Genomic DNA, 20,311 nt, shown 5'->3' with positions numbered 1-20,311 from the left:
TCCCGATTTGTGATCGGCCAGTCCCGCAGAAATCAAATGCCACTTAAATGCCATGGAGAAACTTCACCCACCCACCCACCCCCGCCTGCTTTAAGCAAAAGTTTCCATACAGAGCTGTACTTCATGAACTCAGGGCGAGGATGGTCTTTCTTTAAGCCAGTAGTAAGAGAAATTAAGAACGATGCCATAACATAGATCCCTGATGTCTGAGCCTACTGCTACAACCACAGCGCCATCCTGCTCAAGCTCTGAAAAATATTTTTGCAAAGAAATGAGTGCGAATGCAGAGAGATGCACAGAGGACAAGGGAGAGGGACTCATCATGATTTGTTACTGTCATGTTTTTCACATGTCATGCTTTTTCCTGAGGTTGCTGTTTTCCACCCGCATACAGACACGGCCTGTAGCTCAGCCACCTGACGCCCACTGGCCCCATGAGAAAAGTCCATGCTGAGACCCTGTCCTACCTAGTGGGCTGGCTCTGATGGGGGGGTTGGAGAGCTGTCTCTTAGGAGCCAGAATGCAAACAGCAAGCCTGGGCTGGGACTTGCCTTCCAGAAAGTCCCCTGTATTGGCCTAATCCTCCTACCAGTGATTGCACTCTGCTGATTAGGGATGTAAAGGATAACGGTTATTACTGAACAACAACAACAAAAAAATACTTGGCATTTACATATTGCTGTTCAACTGCCAAGTGCTTTACATAATTAACCATGCTGGGATTGCCTTCACTGCACCACTGCAATAGTCTATTCCTAAAGAGTTTTGAAAGATAACCTGTGAAAAACGATTATGCAGAGCAGTAAATATGGGTCTGTGGGAGCTCGTTGCTTTTCTCTTCAGTGCCTTGCACAGGGAGCACGGAGGCTTTAACACTATGGTTCCATCAAGACACTGCGTGGTAATTTCATAGCTGCCACGTTAGAAAAGAGAGTGATGTAACATGACTGTACAAGGCTTGCGAGATGGCACTTCCCCATTATCTTCTGGGCACCGAAGCCCTGGCTAACGTTAGTTTCACCTAAAACTTGCAAGATACTCTTTAAACCATAACAGGTTTCAAAGCCAAAAGGAATCACTAAGACAATTGAGCATGATCTGTAGTGCTACAGAGACCACAGGCTGTCAGCTCCTGCCTCAAAATCCAAGCTTGGCACCGAACAAGACCATTTCTTTTAGGCACACACCCCCCACCCCCCCACCCCCCCAACCTGTCCACTTCAGAGAAAAAGAATCCACCATCCTGCTGTACAGCTGCATCCTACCATCAGATATCTGTACCTTAAGTTTTTAGCTCTTGGATCAATCACAGAGCCCTTTTCTTTCAAAAACCTTTCCCCTTCCTGCTCTCTCTTTAAGGACTACAATCACATCACTATTTCATCTTTTCCTAGTTATAGAAAGTTTTCAAAATTTCTCACCATAATGCAGATTTCCAAAATTCTTATTATTCTTTTACATGTTTTCTGAATCCAGTTGAACTTGTGAACATCTTGAAAAATGTGTCTAGGTCAACTAGACATAGTATATATTCTCACACCTATTTTACAGAAAGGGGAGCAGAAACAAAGGGTTTATATCTCCTAAGTCCTCCAAATAATGCTTTTCCCCCACCTTTGCTATATGCTTTTAATAGTTCTTGGGGTGTCACTGAAACCAGATTAAAATTTACTGCTAACATCTTAATATTAGCAATTTTTTACTACGTTTTTACTAAGCAGAGTTCAGTTAGTGTAAAAGAGAAAAATTTCTAATACTGTGTGATATAAGCAATAATAATAAAATTTTTATCTGTATTTCACGTGACTTACTCTTGGGTAGCACCACAAAATGCATTTCTCTTGTTAGTAACTGATGGTTTCTCGTGTTTGATTATAGTATTGGAGGAGAAAAATACTAAGAGTATTGCAGGATGCTGAAGCCCTTTAAAGGTAACTGAAAGAGCCTTCCACGGGCAGTGGTTGGCATGAAGGACTGGTGGAAAGCTTGTTCGCCCCTTTGCTGGCCCTGAGCTGTTTGTCTTTCACACAAAGTACTGTTGCTGTCAACCTACTGCCCTCAGCAGACAGCTCCCGCGGCCCCAGCGATGCACATGGAGTTTGGCCACCAGTTCTTCGGTTGTTAGTGATACCAAAGTTTTAATTTCTCAGACCTTCTCTTAGCATCCTGCTGTTCCTGTTACCTTGTATGGTACAGAGGAGTGACTGTGAATCTTGACACTACCAGATGGAAAGATGTTTAGTAAAGGGTAATTAAGCAGGTTTATCATACTGGAATGCGGTAGGTAGCCTACCCATCATCCTGAACAGTCCATACAACCTTGGAAGCATTGGGAGAGTTTATCATCTTGGGCTGATTTAAGACATCAGAGGCAAGACTAAAGCCCTGCCTGCCTGTACCATGCTAGCGCTTCTGGAAGAGAATTTGAGAAAGCTGTGTATGGTTTTCTGAGTGAATCCACGGCAGTACAAGTGCTTCTTCCTAAAGCAGAAGAAAAGTTCTTTTCCTCATTCAAGAAGCAGAGAAATTCAAATCAGAAAGATCATCCCCAAGAGAACCGATTGAACTGATTATGAGAAGGACAGAGCTAATGAAAGTGAACTGTTGGTGACGGTGTTTCCTCAGCAAGCCACACAGGGACAAAAGGAGGAAGTCAGGTGTAGTGTTCACCAGTCCTTGCGAGACAAACACTGGCAGAGCGCTGTCAGAGAAGCAGAAGGGTGCAGCTAGCAGTGGCAACACAGCAAAAGCACATTCCCAGCCCATCTGCGGTGAAGGATGAATTCTGCTGAAAAAATGCATTGACTGTAGGAGGCTGAAACACCATGGCCAGTTTCCATTTTGACTTCACTAGCAGAAACAACAATAGCAATGAAAGGAGGCGGGACAGAAATGAAAATGGATTGAAGTGGTTCTTTGTTATTACGCTATTGCTCTTTCTTCCAATATAAGCTGTACCTTTGACTTTAAAGAGAAGGTACTGCTTGTTTCCTGACCATCTCCTTCACTCTCCACCCAGCACGGGCCTATATGATATTTAGGCATCAACACAATATAGATTTTTAAAAGAAATAAGCTATCCTGGTCAAAGGGGAAATAAATAAAAATTACCATGTTACAAAAAGCAGAGAGTTTAGCTGCTAATGTGTTGACTGGGTGGGAGGAAGAGATTGGTTTGGGCTCTGAAGGTTTAATTAGGTTCACACCAAAACATGCTGTTACAGAACCCAGAGGGTAAAGAGGAAGGAAAAAAAAAAAGTTCAGACTTACATCTGTTTGAATGATGCTCCATGCATTAGTTAGGCCAATATTTCCATCTGTCCCATACAAATGAAGCCCTTTCTTCAGATCCCGCTGAGCATACCTGTCAATCTAAAACCAACAACAAAAGACACCAAACTCAAAATGTGCCGAGTACCACATTTCAGAATCAAAGCACACGGAGCAGGGAGATGTTGAACAACAGTCCTGTACTGAAATGAGTAACAAGTTAACCAACATTTCCTAAAGCCTTTCTCCAGCAGAGACAGAAGGCATCTGCATTTTGTAAAGAACATGAGGAGTTCCTGTTCGGAGTTAAATGTTCATGTTTTCCATCACAGACCTCCAGAATATCTTTTCCCTCTCTCACTTAACCACCAAAGTACTCTAGAGAGACTGGATTCAGTTTAATCATTCATTTTTTGCAAATGAGGCATATATATTAAAACATTCATCTACACACAGCATTTCCTTTTAGCTTATTATCTTTAATTGTGGCCAAGTACCCCTCAGCATCTTCCATATGCTTCCTGAGAGATCAACAGCGGCATTAACATTGTACTGATGCTCTGAATTGTGTTCATTATATCAGCCAGGGTACCCCTCTTCTTACAACAGAATGTATGTAGCTATATTGAAGCAGAAGGGAATGAGCTATACAAAATTCACGACAGACAGGATTTAAGAATTTAGTTACTAAATGGAGCTGCTCTTAAATAAACGCATTTTTGTTAACTTAGTGAGAGCACAACGTTCTGCTTTAGAGGCTTTTGCAATTGAAGGTGGTGCTTGTTGAGAGTCTCTGCTGGTAAGGCAGCCTATTGTGCATCCACTGGTCACCATCAGGTAGTACCCAAAATGACTGCAAGTGCCTCTCTTCCAGTCTAACCATACATACACATTCCTACAGAATCAAGCAAACACAAAAAAGGAAGCAAATAATAAATGGGTATTCATGGTTTAACCTGATTTTTCTGTTGCTGCTCAAACTCGCCTGCACGTTCCCCCCTCCCCTGGGTGCTTGTCGGTGTTAGCGGGCTGTTCGACATCAGAGGTATAGCAAGAAGGGTGAGCAGACCTGTCCCATTTCCTTCTCTATCAATCTGATATAAATCTGACTGCAAAATACAGTGCCACTCAGATCTTCCTGCTGCTGCAAGAGTCAAAAAGAAAACCAAAACTCAATTCACAGCTTGCCCCATCAGGACAGTCTAAGTTAACACATGCTCTTTTGCATATGGGACAACAGACGGACACGGTGTGTTCTCTAGCGACTGCCCCTCTGACACTAGTCATTCCAGTGGTCCTCATTGAGGGGGGTCTCAAATGAAGTAACCAAGGCTAATTCTGAGTTAACAGAGGGAACAAATGTATTCTGCTTCTAGCATACACTTTGATTTTCCTTCTGCTTTCTTCAGTCAGAATTGTTTTCACTTGCTCCTGAAAAAAAAAGTGGATGCAAAGCATTGTCCACAGTGTAAAAGAGGGATTTTCAACCAACTATATCATAATTATTATGGGGTAAACGTAAAGTTACTTAACACTATGACTCCACAAAAAACTACTACCTCAAAACTTCATAACGTCCAAGAAGTCTCTGCTCTATGTGCAGAGGGTTGTGCTTGGTCTCTACAATTCTTTTGTTTCCTTCCTGAAAGTTTACCACCATCATCAAGCTGAGCCACCAATAAAATAACAAAAAATACAAGACAGACATACTCAGCACCTTACCCATCATGCAAGCACTTCTCATGGATGGCTATCGAGAACAGTAGGTGCTGTGCTCCCACTGTGATTACCATGTAAGCTGCTTTTGACTTTACGCAGAGATTATACATAGTCACTGGTACCTTAATTAGAAGAGAAAACCAAAGCTGAAAGCTATCACTAAATTTGGAATTACTTGAGAAAATTACAGGCAAAAAAATTATAAACTTATAGCTGTGTGGGATTCCTAGAGCTCATTTAAGAATGAGACTGAACTGGGTTTCAGCTCCTCACTTACCCTCAGCTCCCTGTGTCTCAACTAGACCTGCTGCGGTCTCCAGCAGAGCCACCAGTTGGGATGGAAGGGCACGGTTGTGCTGCTGGCCTGAGAGAGGCTTTGAGATTTAGTGAGTGTCCTACAGAGGTAGTGAGGTAAACAAATTGTTGAAAAACCAAATCTTTTTCAGAAAGGGACAGAGGTGAAGAGGAACAGCATAGCCGAGGGCGGGTGGAGACAGAAATCTAGGTAGTAGATCTGTGGCCTCGAAGACAAAAAAAGAAAGGTCTATTTGGAACTGTAATTATCACACCTGAAAAAATCTGCCCTGTAAAGTGAGAGCGCTACGCATCAGCCTACTGTACGTATCACCACTAATATGGAACAAGGGAGATAAGGTCAAATGAAACAGTAATCCTTATCTGAAGGGTAAACACCGTGCTACCAAAAGGATGCAAGATGCAAAGTTTGCATTTCTTCACTCAGATTTTGCTTTGCCAACCAATGCAGTGGCTCAGCATGATAATCCCTTTTACTAGGGCTGCCCTTAGTGCAATCGTCATGTCCTGTTTGAGATCGGTAATAACAACATCACCATAATGATAATTTAGTAACTTAAGAGCAACATTTATAAAGTACTTCAAGATAGGGAACAAGGTTTTGTTGGTCCACATGTGCTTTAACGTGGCTCCAAGAGATTGCCTCACCAAGCGTTCCTGCTCGTCCTTTTACCTGGGGAAGACACACTAGCAAGCACCTTGCTGAGGCAACATGAAAGCAAGTCGTCTCTTCCTCATAAAATTAACCACCTTGCCCCGCACAAAGAGAGCAAGTCCTTGACACTGGGAACACAACTGGGAAAAGATTTGCCTATTTCAGAAACCGAGCATTACTCAAGGAAGCGGGTACTATGTGACCAGTTCTCTCACTGCTGTTTCAAAAGGCCTCAACATCAAGTCATGCACACTGTGTGATCCATTATTATTTGTTTTTAGGTTTTTTTCATTTAAATATTTAAATATTTTGAAAAGAAAGTGCCTGTTTGAATCTTGCTTGGAAAAGGCTATAAGCTTTTCAGAATGCCATGCCACATGTGTGTCTCGCTTCCTCACCTCCCTCATCTCTATGCAGCCTGCAACTGTGAGAGAGGCACACACAGCTGTGACACAGGATCTCCGGTTTGCTTTCCTTTTCTATTTCATGTCCACTGCCATAGGAAGTTACCTGGAAATCTCACATGGTTTTATAGACACAGAGAGCCTTACATTTATTTGAGTGATTGTAAACGTAGGATTTTACATAGTTCTCCTTTACAAAGTTTCTAACTGATCTTCCGACCAAGTGTGCTGTAAATGCACCAGCGCTATTCTCTGAAAGGCAGCTGAATTTCAATGTCTCTTTTATAGAGCTACTCCTTAAAGCATTCCCACTCTCCGATTTGCTTATGCTAGGGCCAAAGAGGTCTTCACCATCACCTAGAAATACCCTTGTACAGCACAACAGCGTTTGTGGCCTTTTGGCACCAGCAGAAAGGGGAAGCAGGCATTGCCCTTCGGGCTCCTGTCACTGTGTCTACAGCTGAGGTACCAGCATGACGTCCCCCACCATTTGCATCTCCCCTGCTTCCAGCCAGTTACGCAGAGCCGTTTTTATTAACATGTTACCTTGCACAAATTAATCAGTCTTGACGCTCAAGCAGCCTTGGAGATGCAGAGATGATATTAAACAAGACCACTGCTCTCATTCAGGCTGTGACGAGTTCAGTGCTATTAAAAGCACACTGACCTCTGCTTGAATAACCTGTATACAAGGTTATAGGATGGATGTTTTTCCCCTAATAGAAGCACTGCTGAAAGCTCTAGACGTATCATTCCCACTGGCTTTGAACAGAGAGGGGCAAGTAAAACTCAACAGCTATTTGTGAAGCCTAGCTGGTGAACGTTTCTCCAGGTTATTCTGTTTCCTGCTAACCTCATGCTTGTTTCTTCCTCAAAATATTTTTAGAATAGCAGGGACTTTGCAATATGCCTTTATTCTAATTGTATATTTGATTTAAATGAAAACTCACAAAACACCCCCAGCTGTCTCTTCTGCCTTCAATTTGAGTTTTTCAGAAAATGATCTTTCTGAAAATGAAATGCTGCAGCAGTGATTCATCACGTCTCCTGAAAAACGATCCCACCCAGCATTCACCAATCTGTCAGCTTCTCTTGTTTGTCTCTGTGCTACCAGTCCTCAGCCAGGCAAAAATGTCTATTGTAAAACAGGGACTGCAAGTACCATATTAAATATTCCGCAGTTTGAATCTGAACTTCTCCCATACGCAAGCCAGGCCCTTCACAAAGCACAAGTCTATCTGGTGAAGGAGCACAATGGAGCAGAATAAAAACTCTCAGCAGGCAAACTGTTATTCTAATTGAGATTCCTATTTTTAGTCATGTGGAATACCAGAGATTTCCTTAGAAGAAAAAGTTTCTGAAAGGTTAAGCAGTAAGAACCTTCTATCAATCTGGAACTGAAGCAGAGAAAAATTATTTTCCTCCTTGGGATTCACTGGTCAGCAGATGAGAGGTGTAAGCTTCACGGTGGCACCCCATCGATGTCAATTCCTATGACTTCTGACTTCAGACACGTGCGAGGCTTGCTCATGCTTATCAGCACCATCAGGTTTCAGTGGTGTTCCTACTGACAGTATGTTACACTGTCCTGTTGCTTAGTGTGGTTATCTACTACAATCCACGACAGCAAGAGAACCACTCCTTAGCGTGGGACATGCACATCACTAGCACTTTATCTAAGGTAAGATTCTGTTCCCACTCCAAGGAACACAAATGCTTTCTCACTGACTTCCATTCCATTAGGCCCTAATTTGGCTCTTAAAATCTCTCATTGCCCTATTACAAAGACTTTCTAAAAACCCCAGTACTCTAAGGCAGACAAGTCATGGGCAGAGAGTTTCAGGTGAGGAAGGAAACACCGTATTTGAACTAGAGAAGAGAAAGCTACAAGGAATGCACCCGGACTAGAGAGAAACTGCCACAGAGGTCAGGAAAAGTGGCTGGAAGCAGCTGATGCAGTGAGAATGAATGAATGCAGTGAGTGATGAATGGCCAGGGATATAGCTGAGCCTCATCTACACTACGGCTGTGACACAACATCCCTTAAAAAAATCTTACTTAAGCCTGTGTATAAATTCAGGCCAAATTAAAAAGTGGTTCCTTCTTAAACTGTATTCCCTTGAGACAGCTACTTAAGCTGCAGCAATTTCCACGTAAGATTTGTTTTACTGTCAGCTTTGTCCCTTCATTGCTTTGGAAATCTGGAGCCTCCAGGCAGGATTGTGGCTGGCTGGCTGACACTCCTCGCTGCAGAAGCCAGCATCCTTCAAGAGGACCAAGAGCTGTCAGGGTCCACCTTGCCTCCTTGAACAAGACAACCCAAGAATAACTGAGGCCGAGATAAAAACTGTTAACAGCAGCAACAACAAAACCCTGCTTAGCACAGACACAGCACACTGAAAGCACTACATAAACATTCTGCTCTGCAAAAACCCAGCGAGGCTCATAATTATTTCCATTCTGTATTACAGATGTACTCCAGACATACTACAGGATTGCAGTAGCCTTCTCAGTTCCTGCGGACTGTTTGACAGCTCTTTCACACTCTGTCTAAATGAACAGCTTTGGAGTTTGTGTACTTACTGTTAAGGCATGAAACAGAAGACAAGTACTGCTTCCTCAGTAGCCCAGTCCTGTCATTTTGCTGCTGATAAGGAGAATATAGTGCTTTGGAGCAAAACTTCTTGGGCAAACAAGCAAGTTGTAACTGCATAGAATATGGGTGTTATCAATATTTACAGCGAATGTGATGCAAGAGTTTGACTAAACTGAAGCTATGCCAATACTGAAGAGACAAAGTCCTTCCACTGTCGCAGCACACTGAGAGGGGAGGTGCTTGTCTGCAATCCTCTCTGGAAGAAAGGCCAAAAGAAGGCTCTTAACTCCTTTTCAACTTGCTGTCAGCGTGAGACGTCACTTAGATTCTGGCACAGCCTTTAGGCAAAGGCCAGACGGTGCCAGCAGCACCCCCAGCTTTCTAACCTGCAGGTAAATGGAGACATTTCGTTTCGAGCCTCAATGCTTCCCTACCATGTCATGAACGAAAATGCCATCCAAGAAGCCCCCTAAACTGGACAAAGCCTCTCAACAGCATTTCAATATAGGTAAGTAAATATCCCTGACCTTTCTGGTGATTGCTTCCCCTACCCCTCTGCCTCTCTCAGAACAGGGGAGGCTGTAAGGAAATGACAAAATATCCAATAGTTTCCCACCGGGCAAAACTTTTAATTTAATGCCTTGATAATCACTCTCTTCAAATAGCAGGGAGTGGGAAATCAAATGCAAACAGAAAATGTCTAATCTATAAGGTCATTTGTGGGAGCCCTCTTGCCTGCTAAGAAGAGATGAGATTGATAGTACCAACAGGTAAGGCGTGTTTTAAGCGAGATGTCCTCAAGCCTGTCTGTAAGAAGCTGAGAGGAGGACATGCTCTCCTCGCCACTGACATCCTCCTTATGCTATCTGCCTATAACCAGAAATCTGGTAAGATTCTACTAAGGAAGAGACATTGCATGAGTTTTGCTGCTGTTTGGCAGTTTATTGTTTTGGACAATATACTCGTTTCTTGTCAGTGTCATCAGTGTCACACAGCATCTCCAGGACTCTTTGCCCAGCTCTGTGAGATTCTCTCTTCCTCACTTCCTCCCCAAAAGTGAAACAACTCTACAACTTAACTTTTTTTTTTTTTTTTTTGTAATTGCTTCTTTAAACACAGCAAAATACTTGCTTGGTGAATTCTCTCTCCCTAGCTTGACTGCAAAAGCCTGTGTCAGAAGTAGTCAAACGTTTTTATGGACCTTCCAAGGATCAGTAAGTTAGGTGAAATGCTTATTCACTCTAGCAGTGTTTGCTACCAAGAGAGATGCACTGGCATTGGCTGTGTAACTTCAGAGCAAAAGCAGAGAATGCAGCAACAGAAGATCATAGGAAATGGTTTGGGTGTGGGAGGAAGAACAAACATTTCTGAAACATGCTGCCTTGGGTCACCTGAGGTGAGACCCTTGTGCTGTGACACAGCCTTCCTACACAGCCTTGAAAAGCCACTGTTTCTCTTGTGTTTCAGTTCTCCAGTTGTAAACCAGGAACAACCTGACTCCACTCATGCTGTAAAATTAGGAATATAATTTGGAGGAGGTGTGTGAATACCAAAACCAACCTGACACATGAAGCCCTGCACAGAATCTGAGACAAGGAATGGAGTTACTAACCTGAGAGGTCAGTAACGCTCCTGGCATTTACCTGAGAAGGTAAAACTGACGTTCATCAGGAACCAAAAGGAAGGACAAGTACATCTTGCATTGGCCTGGAGCAGGCAGCTGATGGAACTGTAAGAGAAAGGGTCTGCTGCCACACGCTCTGACAAGAACTAAGAAGTTGCAATGGTTTTTATTAACAAAAAGCTAGTGAGAAAGCCAAGGAACTTGGGTTTTTCAAATCAGTTTTTCCTGGGTCCATGGTTTGTACATACAATTGCAGTTTCAGTCACTGTCTTCATGCTCAAAAGCAGGCGTCAAGGCACCTGACATGGCAGGCAGCTAGGGCTGCAAGAAAGGAGCCACCAAAACGTTCCCGTACTATTCATACTATTAAAATGCCAATGAACACCAACAGCAGCTTCAGTGCCACTTTGTTTTTAAAAAGTAATCACAAGTATGACAATTCACCAGGCTCTGCAACTCAAAAAATTTTATGCAGGAGCAAATTCAAATATTTTCAGCAAACTGCACTTGATTCTGTCCAAATGCTTCCTTTCAAGTCCAAGGGAGAGACAGGCATTTTATCATTGTTCCATACAAAGTGAATGTTCCTGTCATTGACGGTGTAAGGGGAAAACATGCTTTTCTGTAGCCAGAGAGGCCTCTGCCATCTGATCTGCTCCTGTGCACAGCAACAGCTGAATAAATGGTGCATCAAGTCCCCAAACTTGTTTAAATAAAGTACATCATAACTAGCTCAGAGATACGGGCTCAAAACGTTAAGGTGCCTTTATGCATGTTCTTTGCTTGCATAGAGAATGAAGCTTATAGTACAGCTGAATCCTTACTTAAGAGGATGTGTACATCCAGCTCTCTCTCCTGTATGGCACCTTGTGCACGGGCACTTTCCAACGACATAGTTCTAGACCTCCTCAAAAAACCCTCCGCAAATCTTGTTTCTTTTTAGTGAACCTAGGAATAAAAACTTTAAACATGAATTCTTGGCTTGCTGCTTCTTGTTTCAAAGGAGTTTGAAAGCTGCAGCAAACATGGGGAAAGGGTTGGGCAAAACTAGGCAGGTAAATCAAATAAATTACATACACAAAAGAGTGGCACTGCAAATTAATTACCAGGATATTAAGTCATTTCTTCTTGGGCATTATGCATTTTGAGTGACAAAAGCCTCATGAGCACGTTGGAGGAATTTCAGGTGAGTGAACACTGAGGTGCATGGTTTTTGTGACATATCTAATTATTTGTACAGCACTCAGGATATACCTTATGCTGATTCCAGAGAAGGAACCTTTTGTTTACATATCAGTAAGGTCGTCTTCGGATTATTGAGCTGGTTGGGAAAAAACAACACTAACATTCTCAATAGCAGTGACACCAGCAAAGCTGGGTGCCATTGCGACCTAATACTACCATGTCATTTTCAAAATTAAACTCCCTTTATAGCAGGTTTTCTCCATACACTCGCTCCAAAGATGACCAACACATGAAAGCTTCTATCCCCTTTCTCCAGTTACATATCCCACCAACTGCTGCCCTCAGCAATGCTCCTCTGTCTTCACACACCAGCCTCGTGTCCCGCAGATCTCATAACCTATCCCCAAAGCCATTATCTCCTTTCTGTACCACCGCCTCTACTCATTCGAATCGTCTTTCCCCAGACATGGTCCTGTTCCTGCATGTCCCAGTAAACAGTTTTGCCTTGATGTCTAGTGGCTACAGGGCCACACCTGTTCCAGGGTGCAAAGACCCCTCCGACCCAGGCTCATGTATTAAAATCCCATGTACACTGAATCCAGGCCAGTAGAAAAGGGAAATGCCTATTTTTTTCAAAACCTATGCTTATGCTGAGAATATTCCCAGTATATCTGTATTCAGCCTCTTTGTGGTGTGCCCCTGCCCCGACCACCCCCCCCCTTTTTTGTTTTTTAAAAAAAGATAATCACTTTCATTTGTCCTCAAGAAACATCAGTATAACCTCAGATAAGTAAATTGAGAAGGATGCTAATTAACATGATATATGCTGTTGAGCCTTTGTTTTCCAAGAGACATGAAAGGTGGGTTGCATTTGTGTTTCAAGTGCTAACAACCTGTTATCTCCATCTATACAGACCAAAAAAAAAAGCGCAAAAAACCCCCAGCCACCTAGGGATGCACATGTCAATAGAGCTTGAGATCCAATTAGCTGCCACAAAGGTTTCAGGACGTGCTGAGGCAAATCAAAGCAGGGAGACAAGCCACTTCCCTTGTAGGAACTAATGACCGTTGTGTGATTATATATTAGGCGGAACAGTGACATTGGACACAGACTCCCTTGCAGATGCTGTGAGCTGGGCAAGGGGAAGCCAGCAGTTTACTCACAGAGATGAAGGACTTGGCCATTTGCCCACTAAGCCATTTGCTGCAGCCGTCCCGTGGGATCAACCTTTGCTTCAATTATTTACAACGTTCATTTACTTAGTTTAAAGGTGAATGAGAAAGCTTTCAACTAAGAGTGCACTACTAAAATATCAGGGGAGGAGGGACAGCAAAGGCAAACCATACCCTACCCTGTCACTACGGTAAGAGAAGATGGACAAGTCCCACAAACCACGTGGGCTTATCTGCAGATCTATTTATCCGAGTCACTTCATTTCCTCTTAAATTTCTAACTCTGGCAGGGAAATACAAGCCAAAATACAGAATTTGTCCCATAAAGTAAATACATCTCTGCAAAAGTCAAAGCAATTACACCTTAACTAGATCAGGCCACTGGTGGCAGCTGAACCTTGCTGGGGACCACGGGAAAGGCAGCCAAGCTCCCCATGGTCAAGCCCAGGCACTGGCATGGCCACCCCTCGGTGGCAGAGCTGCTCTGCTTCCAGGGCGAGCTGTACAGCCAGCGGGGAAGAGAGCTGGTTACATCCTCGGGGGAAGGAGTGTTCCTTGGGACAGGGGGAACAAACCTTTCCCTCTGCTGGAACTAAAAGACCCATTAAAAACCAAACCAAGGCAACCCACTGAAGGGTTAAAATCTGTTACTCTGCCAGGAGAAACTTGTCTGGAAAAAGCGATTCTGTGGAAACAGATTGAAGAAACTGTGTCTTCCTAGATGCAGGGAACGTTAATCCTTAGGGGAAAGCGAGATTTGCACACAGCCTGCTTTATTATTCGTAAGATATGCTCTCTCTGAAATTAACTCATTTAAAATAAATAATGCTGTGAAGAGAACTACCACTGCCCTTGGAGGGAACAGCCCAGCAGGCGAAGCCAGGCTCACTACAGCAAGCGCCGTGCCTCCTGCGGGGTGATCTCTGCTCAGCCTGAAAGTGGGAGCACGCAGAATGCCCCCCAGAGAGAGAGGCAGCATAAAGCACCGAGCCAGGGAAGAGGCAGAGGGCTTTGCAGGAGCATCTGGCTACTTCGCAAAAACTCTGCAAGACCATTGGAAGAGTTGCCTGGCTTTATTTTGAAAAAATCAACACAACCCCCCCCCAAAAAACCACAAAGGAACAGGATCTCAATATCCTCCTGACTAAACACCAGAAAAGTTAATTATCTCCTTACCTATAGTAGTTTCTTCCTTGAAAATATGTTACGTTCTTCCAATCACATAAACATGTACTTGTAAGAACCACAGGTTATGCTGTATGCCAGCTCCTCAGCTAGTAGAAATCTGCCTGACTGCTAAAATCAATGGAGTTACCCACATTTCTAGTACTTGGCATCATCAAATAGTGTCTCCAGTGCCTCAAACCCATATTTCTATTAGGGTAACATCCAAGCTTATAAACCATTCCCTCTTCAAAACAACATCTCTGACACCACAGGAGTTCTGACCTTCAGCAACTGGAATTACTGTTGTCAGTCCTCAGGTAAGCTATCAGTGGACATATTATAAACTGGTAAATAAAATGTCTCGTAAAGCTCGTACATAACAAAAGCAACAGAAGTAACTGCTATTAAATGCCTCCCCCTTGCTTTAATGAAACAAACAATTGCAGCTCTTCACCACACTTCATCAAAAACAGATTTCATCCTGAATGGAATGATGTGGGACTCGGTCACTGCAAATGAATAAACTACATAGAGATTGCTTTCCACAATGACAGAAAACAAGCAAATAAACAATCTGCCAGTCACACTTACATGGCACAAAATGCAAGTTTCCGACACCTTCTCTACTAATAATGTCAGAAAAAAGCCACATTTCTCACTGGAAGTCACACAGGTTGAATGGAGAAGGAAACATCACTGTTCCCCATATGTTAACAGAGGTAAGTGACAGTACCTTCACTGAGCAAGGTGCTGGAGACTGCAATACTTCCAAACAAAACAGAATTATATATGCTGTTTTTTCGCATAAAAAGTGGCATTCACCAACGAACAGCAGACACCCTGCTAAATGGCAGCAAAGTTGGATGAAAGGAGAGACCAGAAATCTTGAAGAAAGGTTCACCTCAAACTGCTGCTGCTTGGGGAGCCCTCCTATATCGCAGAACGCCACACGTGCACATCCCAGCTGCCAAAACCAGCTGCAAACCAGCAGCTTTGGCTCCCTTCCCAGACCCTCTGGGGTGAGCAGCGGAGGACAGCATCAGCACCACTGCTCTGGGGCAGATGCAGTCTTTCAAACCACACAGGGTACAAGCCAACTTCTTTTGTAATTGCATCATCATGTAAATGATGACACACACTCTGTATATCTAGCTATCGGTGACCATCTACAGCCTTGGACAGTTAGTGGAGTTGGGAGAGACCAGGGAGCCTCAGGTTCCTCAACTGCCTGGTGGTCCTGACCGAAAGGAAATGAAACTCAGAGGTGCCAACTGGAAAAGTCAAAAAAAGACAGCATAAAAAATGCACATACTGTTCACGTGAGCAGCAAGGGACCCAAGAGCAATTATAATTTGAGCTGCCCTCACCTAAACCTATAAAAACCAACATATTAGCAAGCATTTGAAGATCACGTGCCACATGTAGCTGGAGTAGAGGTAAGCAGACTCCCCAGTGAAAGTGGATGCCCATGTCATGACAGAGATGAGTCCTATTCCAAATCCAAAGGAGCCATGGTTTAGGGAAAGGGAAGGAAATCCACAGAATTGGCCCCTCTCAGTCTTGTCTCCCTCAAAAGAACCACACAAGGTCACATCTAGAAGTATATAGGGAGCTGTCTACAATAATCCGGATTTAATCAAATAACTGCTGGCCAAACCACCATCTCCTTCAGATGGCAATCACTTTTATTCAGTTCTAAGCACAAGCTGCATCTTAATCAGGATCCTTAAAGGGCTTATCTCTACTGGAAAATTTCACCTTGGCTTAATCGACTGCCAGTCACCTAGAGGTCACTGACACATTCATAAAGGTTAGTTTGAACGATCTCCAAACACCTCTGGTTTGCCTCTGAGATCAAACTACAGTAATATTAGCTTGGTTCAAACATGTACCTAGTGTCCAGAATTGCCTTTAAAAATGTGCAAATCGTCTAAAGCTTCTTGTCAATCAACTACAGCTCAACTCACCCCACCACAGTCAGTACAAATCTACAGTACCGGCTGGATCCCGTTACCAGCCTGCTAGGCTAACCCATCCCAATGCACCTCCTTTCTCTTCCACAAAACTTGAAAAAACTTGAAGTCTTACAAGCTTTCTGTCTGGAACAAAAATACTGCTGCATTTTTGGTGGTGATGGTTTTTTGGTTTGGGGTTTTTGTTTTGTTTTGTTTTCTTTTTTTTTTTTAATTCTAGTCATAGTTTACACCTACTCTGCTTCTATGCAATTACCTTCAGCCAACATACAAGCCTTCTAGAAGAGGTGCTGTTGTTTCAGAAGGTGGTGTTTGAGGTAAGGATCTGAAACAAGCTTCTTCTGTATACAATTGTGTGTCTCTTCTAGAAATGGCATCACAGCCCTGGAAGCAACCCAGGCAGGCTGAGCAACTGTCAGTGATGATCGAGTTTATTCAGGAACTGAAGGGTGAGCTAACCCTCAGAGAGCAGCAGAAACTGAAGTGAAAGGTTAAATCTGCCACATATGACAATGGTCTCAAGAACACCTCTGAAGATGCTCCTCAGCTGCCTCTGGCTTGTTTCGTATTTATTGCTCGTGCTTCTACCTTTCAAAATGAGCCCCTCTTCCTAATTAGGAGATTGGCTTTTTGCCAAAAAAGAAGCATTGATCCCAAGTCTCTTCTTAAAGCTGGAAACTGTCTTCTTCCTCTCATCTCCCTTGGATTTTCTGGTGTCTAATAATACTGGTTGAGTGACCTCCAAGACCTTTTTCTCCATGGGCATTCACCTGGGTCTGTGCACCTATCGAAACTTACTGCTTTTGACACTTCTAAAGAACTCAAATTTGACTGAAATTTGCTATCAGGTTCAAGGGGGAGAGTGGGGAGGGAGGGTAAGACAAAGAAAATTCAGTGCAGTCACCTTGAATATATTTTCAAAATTTACATGTGAGGAACTTTATTAAAAAAAGGGGGTTCATTCAGTGAGGTTTTTAGTGGATTCTTGACCCAATGTTATTTGGTATTTTTCTCATTGCTAGGGAAGGAAGCACAAAAATCACTGCTAATGAAATTTTGTAGATAACACACAAAACCTGCTGTGCATTAAATATTCTGATATCACTTGGACCACTTGTTTACAGAGCCTTGTAGCTTATCCAGCCAAATACCAGAATAAACGTTTAAGAACAAAGACGAGAGGTCACACTACAAGACTAGAAACCACATTCAGAAAAGCAGGAAATCTGTGGAAAGACCGAGGAAATGGACAAGGACATGCTCTGAGGGCAACACTTCCAACTCACAGAGGAGTCATGGGTGTATTCAACATAAGCTGTATAAAGGCTGAGTTGTATCAGTATCTCTACATTGCAGAACTGATATCCATGTTTTCAGAAATCTATCAAAAATTTGAAAAGATTTTAGGGAAGACCCACAAGAAAAAGCCGATCACTGAGTAGCATGCTTTACTTCACATGACTAACACTATTGGATGAACTAGAGTGACCAGGTTAAAAAGCAGCCTAACTGCAGTCTTCAGGTACCTAGATTCTCAACCGTAGACAGCGCTTTAATCTATCAGAAAAAAGACATAATGAGAGTTAATGGTTAGAAGCTTAAGCTAGACAAACACAAGACATAAACAAGGCATCATTTTAAATGTGAAGAAAAAAATTCTTAGAACAAATTACTGAGGAATGAGGTGCAGTCAGTGTCTTTAAAACAAAATTTTAAAAAATTTTGTGAAGTTATAACTCAGATGTAAATAGTTTGACGACAAGAATACAGACTGAAATCCTATGGCCCATGGATGACCGTAACTGTTTCATCTCGTCTCAAAATTTAAAAATCTTTCCAGAAGGCTACAAGGTTTTCCAATGATAGGGACTTTGTTATTCATGCCAGATTGCGTCACCTATGCCCTGCACCTTGACCTTTGCTTCAAATCCATCCTGAAAGAAAAGTTGACATAAACCATATCAGTCTATTTAGCCCATCTTGCCTTGGGAGACTCGGGCATTGCTCCTTTCAAACTGGCACTGGTGATTTGGGGGCACAAATTCTCCTAGATCACAGTCCAAGTTCTCCGAATAAGCTCCCTATCCGCCAAATCCACATCTCCTCGCCACGTTAACGCTCAGAAGCACTGGTCTCAGTATTGCATGGGGTGCTGCTCCCGAGAGCACGGGTGCTTTGGCAAAGGTGTCATCCAAGTTACCAAGGCCAGCTGCTCCACAGCTGCGGGCAGAATCATTTGCCCTGCGGCGCATTCAGATCATTCATTTTAGATGTCGCTTTACCTGGCTCCAGGGGTGCAGCAGGGTGAGAGCCCGCACACAGGCAACCCCCCGCACTGCGCTGCACCCAAAGCTGAGCTAAGGGGTCACGGGCGAGCGGCTCTCAGCTGTGCTGCCTTAACTCCCTTGGTGCAGGCAAGCACGTTTTATTCCCTCTGACATAAAGTCAGGACTCCTAGATAAACTGCAAAAATTGCCTTCAAACTAATTTTCAGTAATCAGTGCCACATGATTGCCAGTCCAGACAGTTGAGTCCTTTTGGTTCCTTTGATTTTGTAGTAGCAGCACTGCTTCTGTCCCTTACCTGTCCTCTCAGACACTTCCCTGAGACCGCAACACTGGCTTGGCAGGGTGCAGCATCACCAGGTCCATCTCCAGGCTATACCCAAGCACATCTCCAGGCTATACCCAAGCAATACTCACAAAGTCAGGGCATCTGGCCGGACCCCCAGCCTGCACAGGCAGGGCTATGCTGAGCGCAGTGCAGCAGCGAAGGCCACTCACAGGCACGCTGCACCGTTTGCTGCCGTCACTCACTATCACTGCTCTAGTTTTGCAGTATCTTCCTTCTAGAGAAAGACCCTGTGTGCTGCCCTGCTATTCAGAATCCCATTAACTTTTTATTTGAAAAACTTCCATCATCTAAACTGTAACTATTTCAGAAAACATTACACTGTGATGAGGTGCAGTGACACCACCTGCCATTCACAACCCAAGGCACAGTAAAAGCTCACATTCACTCAGCTGTGACTGTGACATGCTTCCATACTTATTTCAAAACTTTATATAGACCTGGATCAACAGCATTAAATCTCCTATGGGATTCGAAGACTTTGGAGCTGCAATCACAATTTTCCTTACACGATCCTATAGGCCTAAAAGCAACAGCAGGGGCCCCCAGATGTTGCTATAGCGAAAATAAAATGCATACACACAGAAATGCAAAGCGCAGTTTTTTGTGTCTTGTGAGGTCTTTTTTAGATACTGAAAGCCTGTGAGGAGTTCATAACAATGTTTATAAGTGCTGGACAAGGCAGATGTAGCAGGAATGAAAATCTGAGACTTGTTCTGCTGTTCACTCATTATTCTCCACTGATAATTTTTCTTTAGTTTTCTTCATTCTGTCAGGGAAATTCAAAACATCCTATTTGGCCAGGATGACAAACTAAACCACCTAAATATTAAATAGCAAAGAGTCAAAGAGTATGCTTTTTGACAAACACATAAGTTAAAAAAACCCCAAAGAAACAAACAAAAAAACCCCCAAAACCAAAAAACCCAAACTAAAGTAGCAGTATTAAAGAAATCGCAGGCTGGGATCAGTCTGCATGAGCCACTAACCCAAAGCAGCAACCTTGTACTTCTACAATATCACCAGCTTTTGGGATGTTTTGAGAAATCACATAGTACTTGCATGGTGATTTGTATAATGTTTCAGCTACTGAATCCAGCAGCTACAGTTTTTGGTTTTTATTAAAAAAGGGTTTATTATGAAATCTTGAGGCCTCATGGTTTATGCTAAAAGTCTGAAAACATTAAAAAGCAAAAGCCAACCCTCCACTCCCCCAACTTAGTAAGAAGAAAGAGTTGTATTTGTCATTCTGCCCCACTACCAATGTTATCTTGCATGATTTCATACAGTGAATGCTGGCAGCTTCTCAGCTCTGGTAAAGCTCTGGCACAGCTCCACGGGCCGATGATATGACCATTTAGCAGATGCTGTAGCTATTTATACTAGTTCAGAATCTAACAAAATTACCACTATTTGCTATACAGTATCTTCACCTGAGCATCAAAAGGCACTTATAATAATTACTAAGACCATTTCCTTCTCATGATACACCTGTGACTGCCCCCCCCCCCCCCCCATCAGATCCTATTTATATCTCATTTTTCTACAAAGCATGACCACTTTCAAAAGAGGCAGCGACCCCATCTCAGCTGTGTACCC

The 20,311-nt window shown here is 43.1% G+C and overlaps 1 protein-coding gene and 1 long non-coding RNA gene across 6 annotated transcripts in view; one reads left to right on the top strand and one right to left on the bottom strand.

The window, feature by feature from the left end:
* TSPAN4 (tetraspanin 4) overlaps window positions 1-20,311 on the bottom strand; it is a 436,281-nt gene that overhangs the window by 10,906 nt on the left and 405,064 nt on the right. For all 5 annotated transcript variants that reach the window (XM_056354234.1, XM_056354235.1, XM_056354236.1 and 2 more), the window contains one exon: window positions 3,271-3,372. In XM_056354234.1, the coding sequence (XP_056210209.1) occupies window positions 3,271-3,372 (102 nt within the window). The remainder of the gene's footprint in view (window positions 1-3,270; window positions 3,373-20,311) is intronic.
* On the top strand, window positions 9,186-11,557 carry LOC130156075 (uncharacterized). The gene is made up of 2 exons (XR_008824307.1): window positions 9,186-9,467; window positions 10,427-11,557. It is a non-coding gene; the product is annotated as an uncharacterized LOC130156075 (long non-coding RNA).

Source organism: Falco biarmicus, chromosome 10 (genome assembly GCF_023638135.1).
Source record: "Falco biarmicus isolate bFalBia1 chromosome 10, bFalBia1.pri, whole genome shotgun sequence".
Classification (NCBI taxonomy): Eukaryota; Metazoa; Chordata; class Aves; order Falconiformes; family Falconidae; genus Falco; species Falco biarmicus.
The sequence above is the reverse complement of the archived record's forward strand: the minus strand, read 5'-3'. Positions and strand labels throughout refer to the sequence as shown.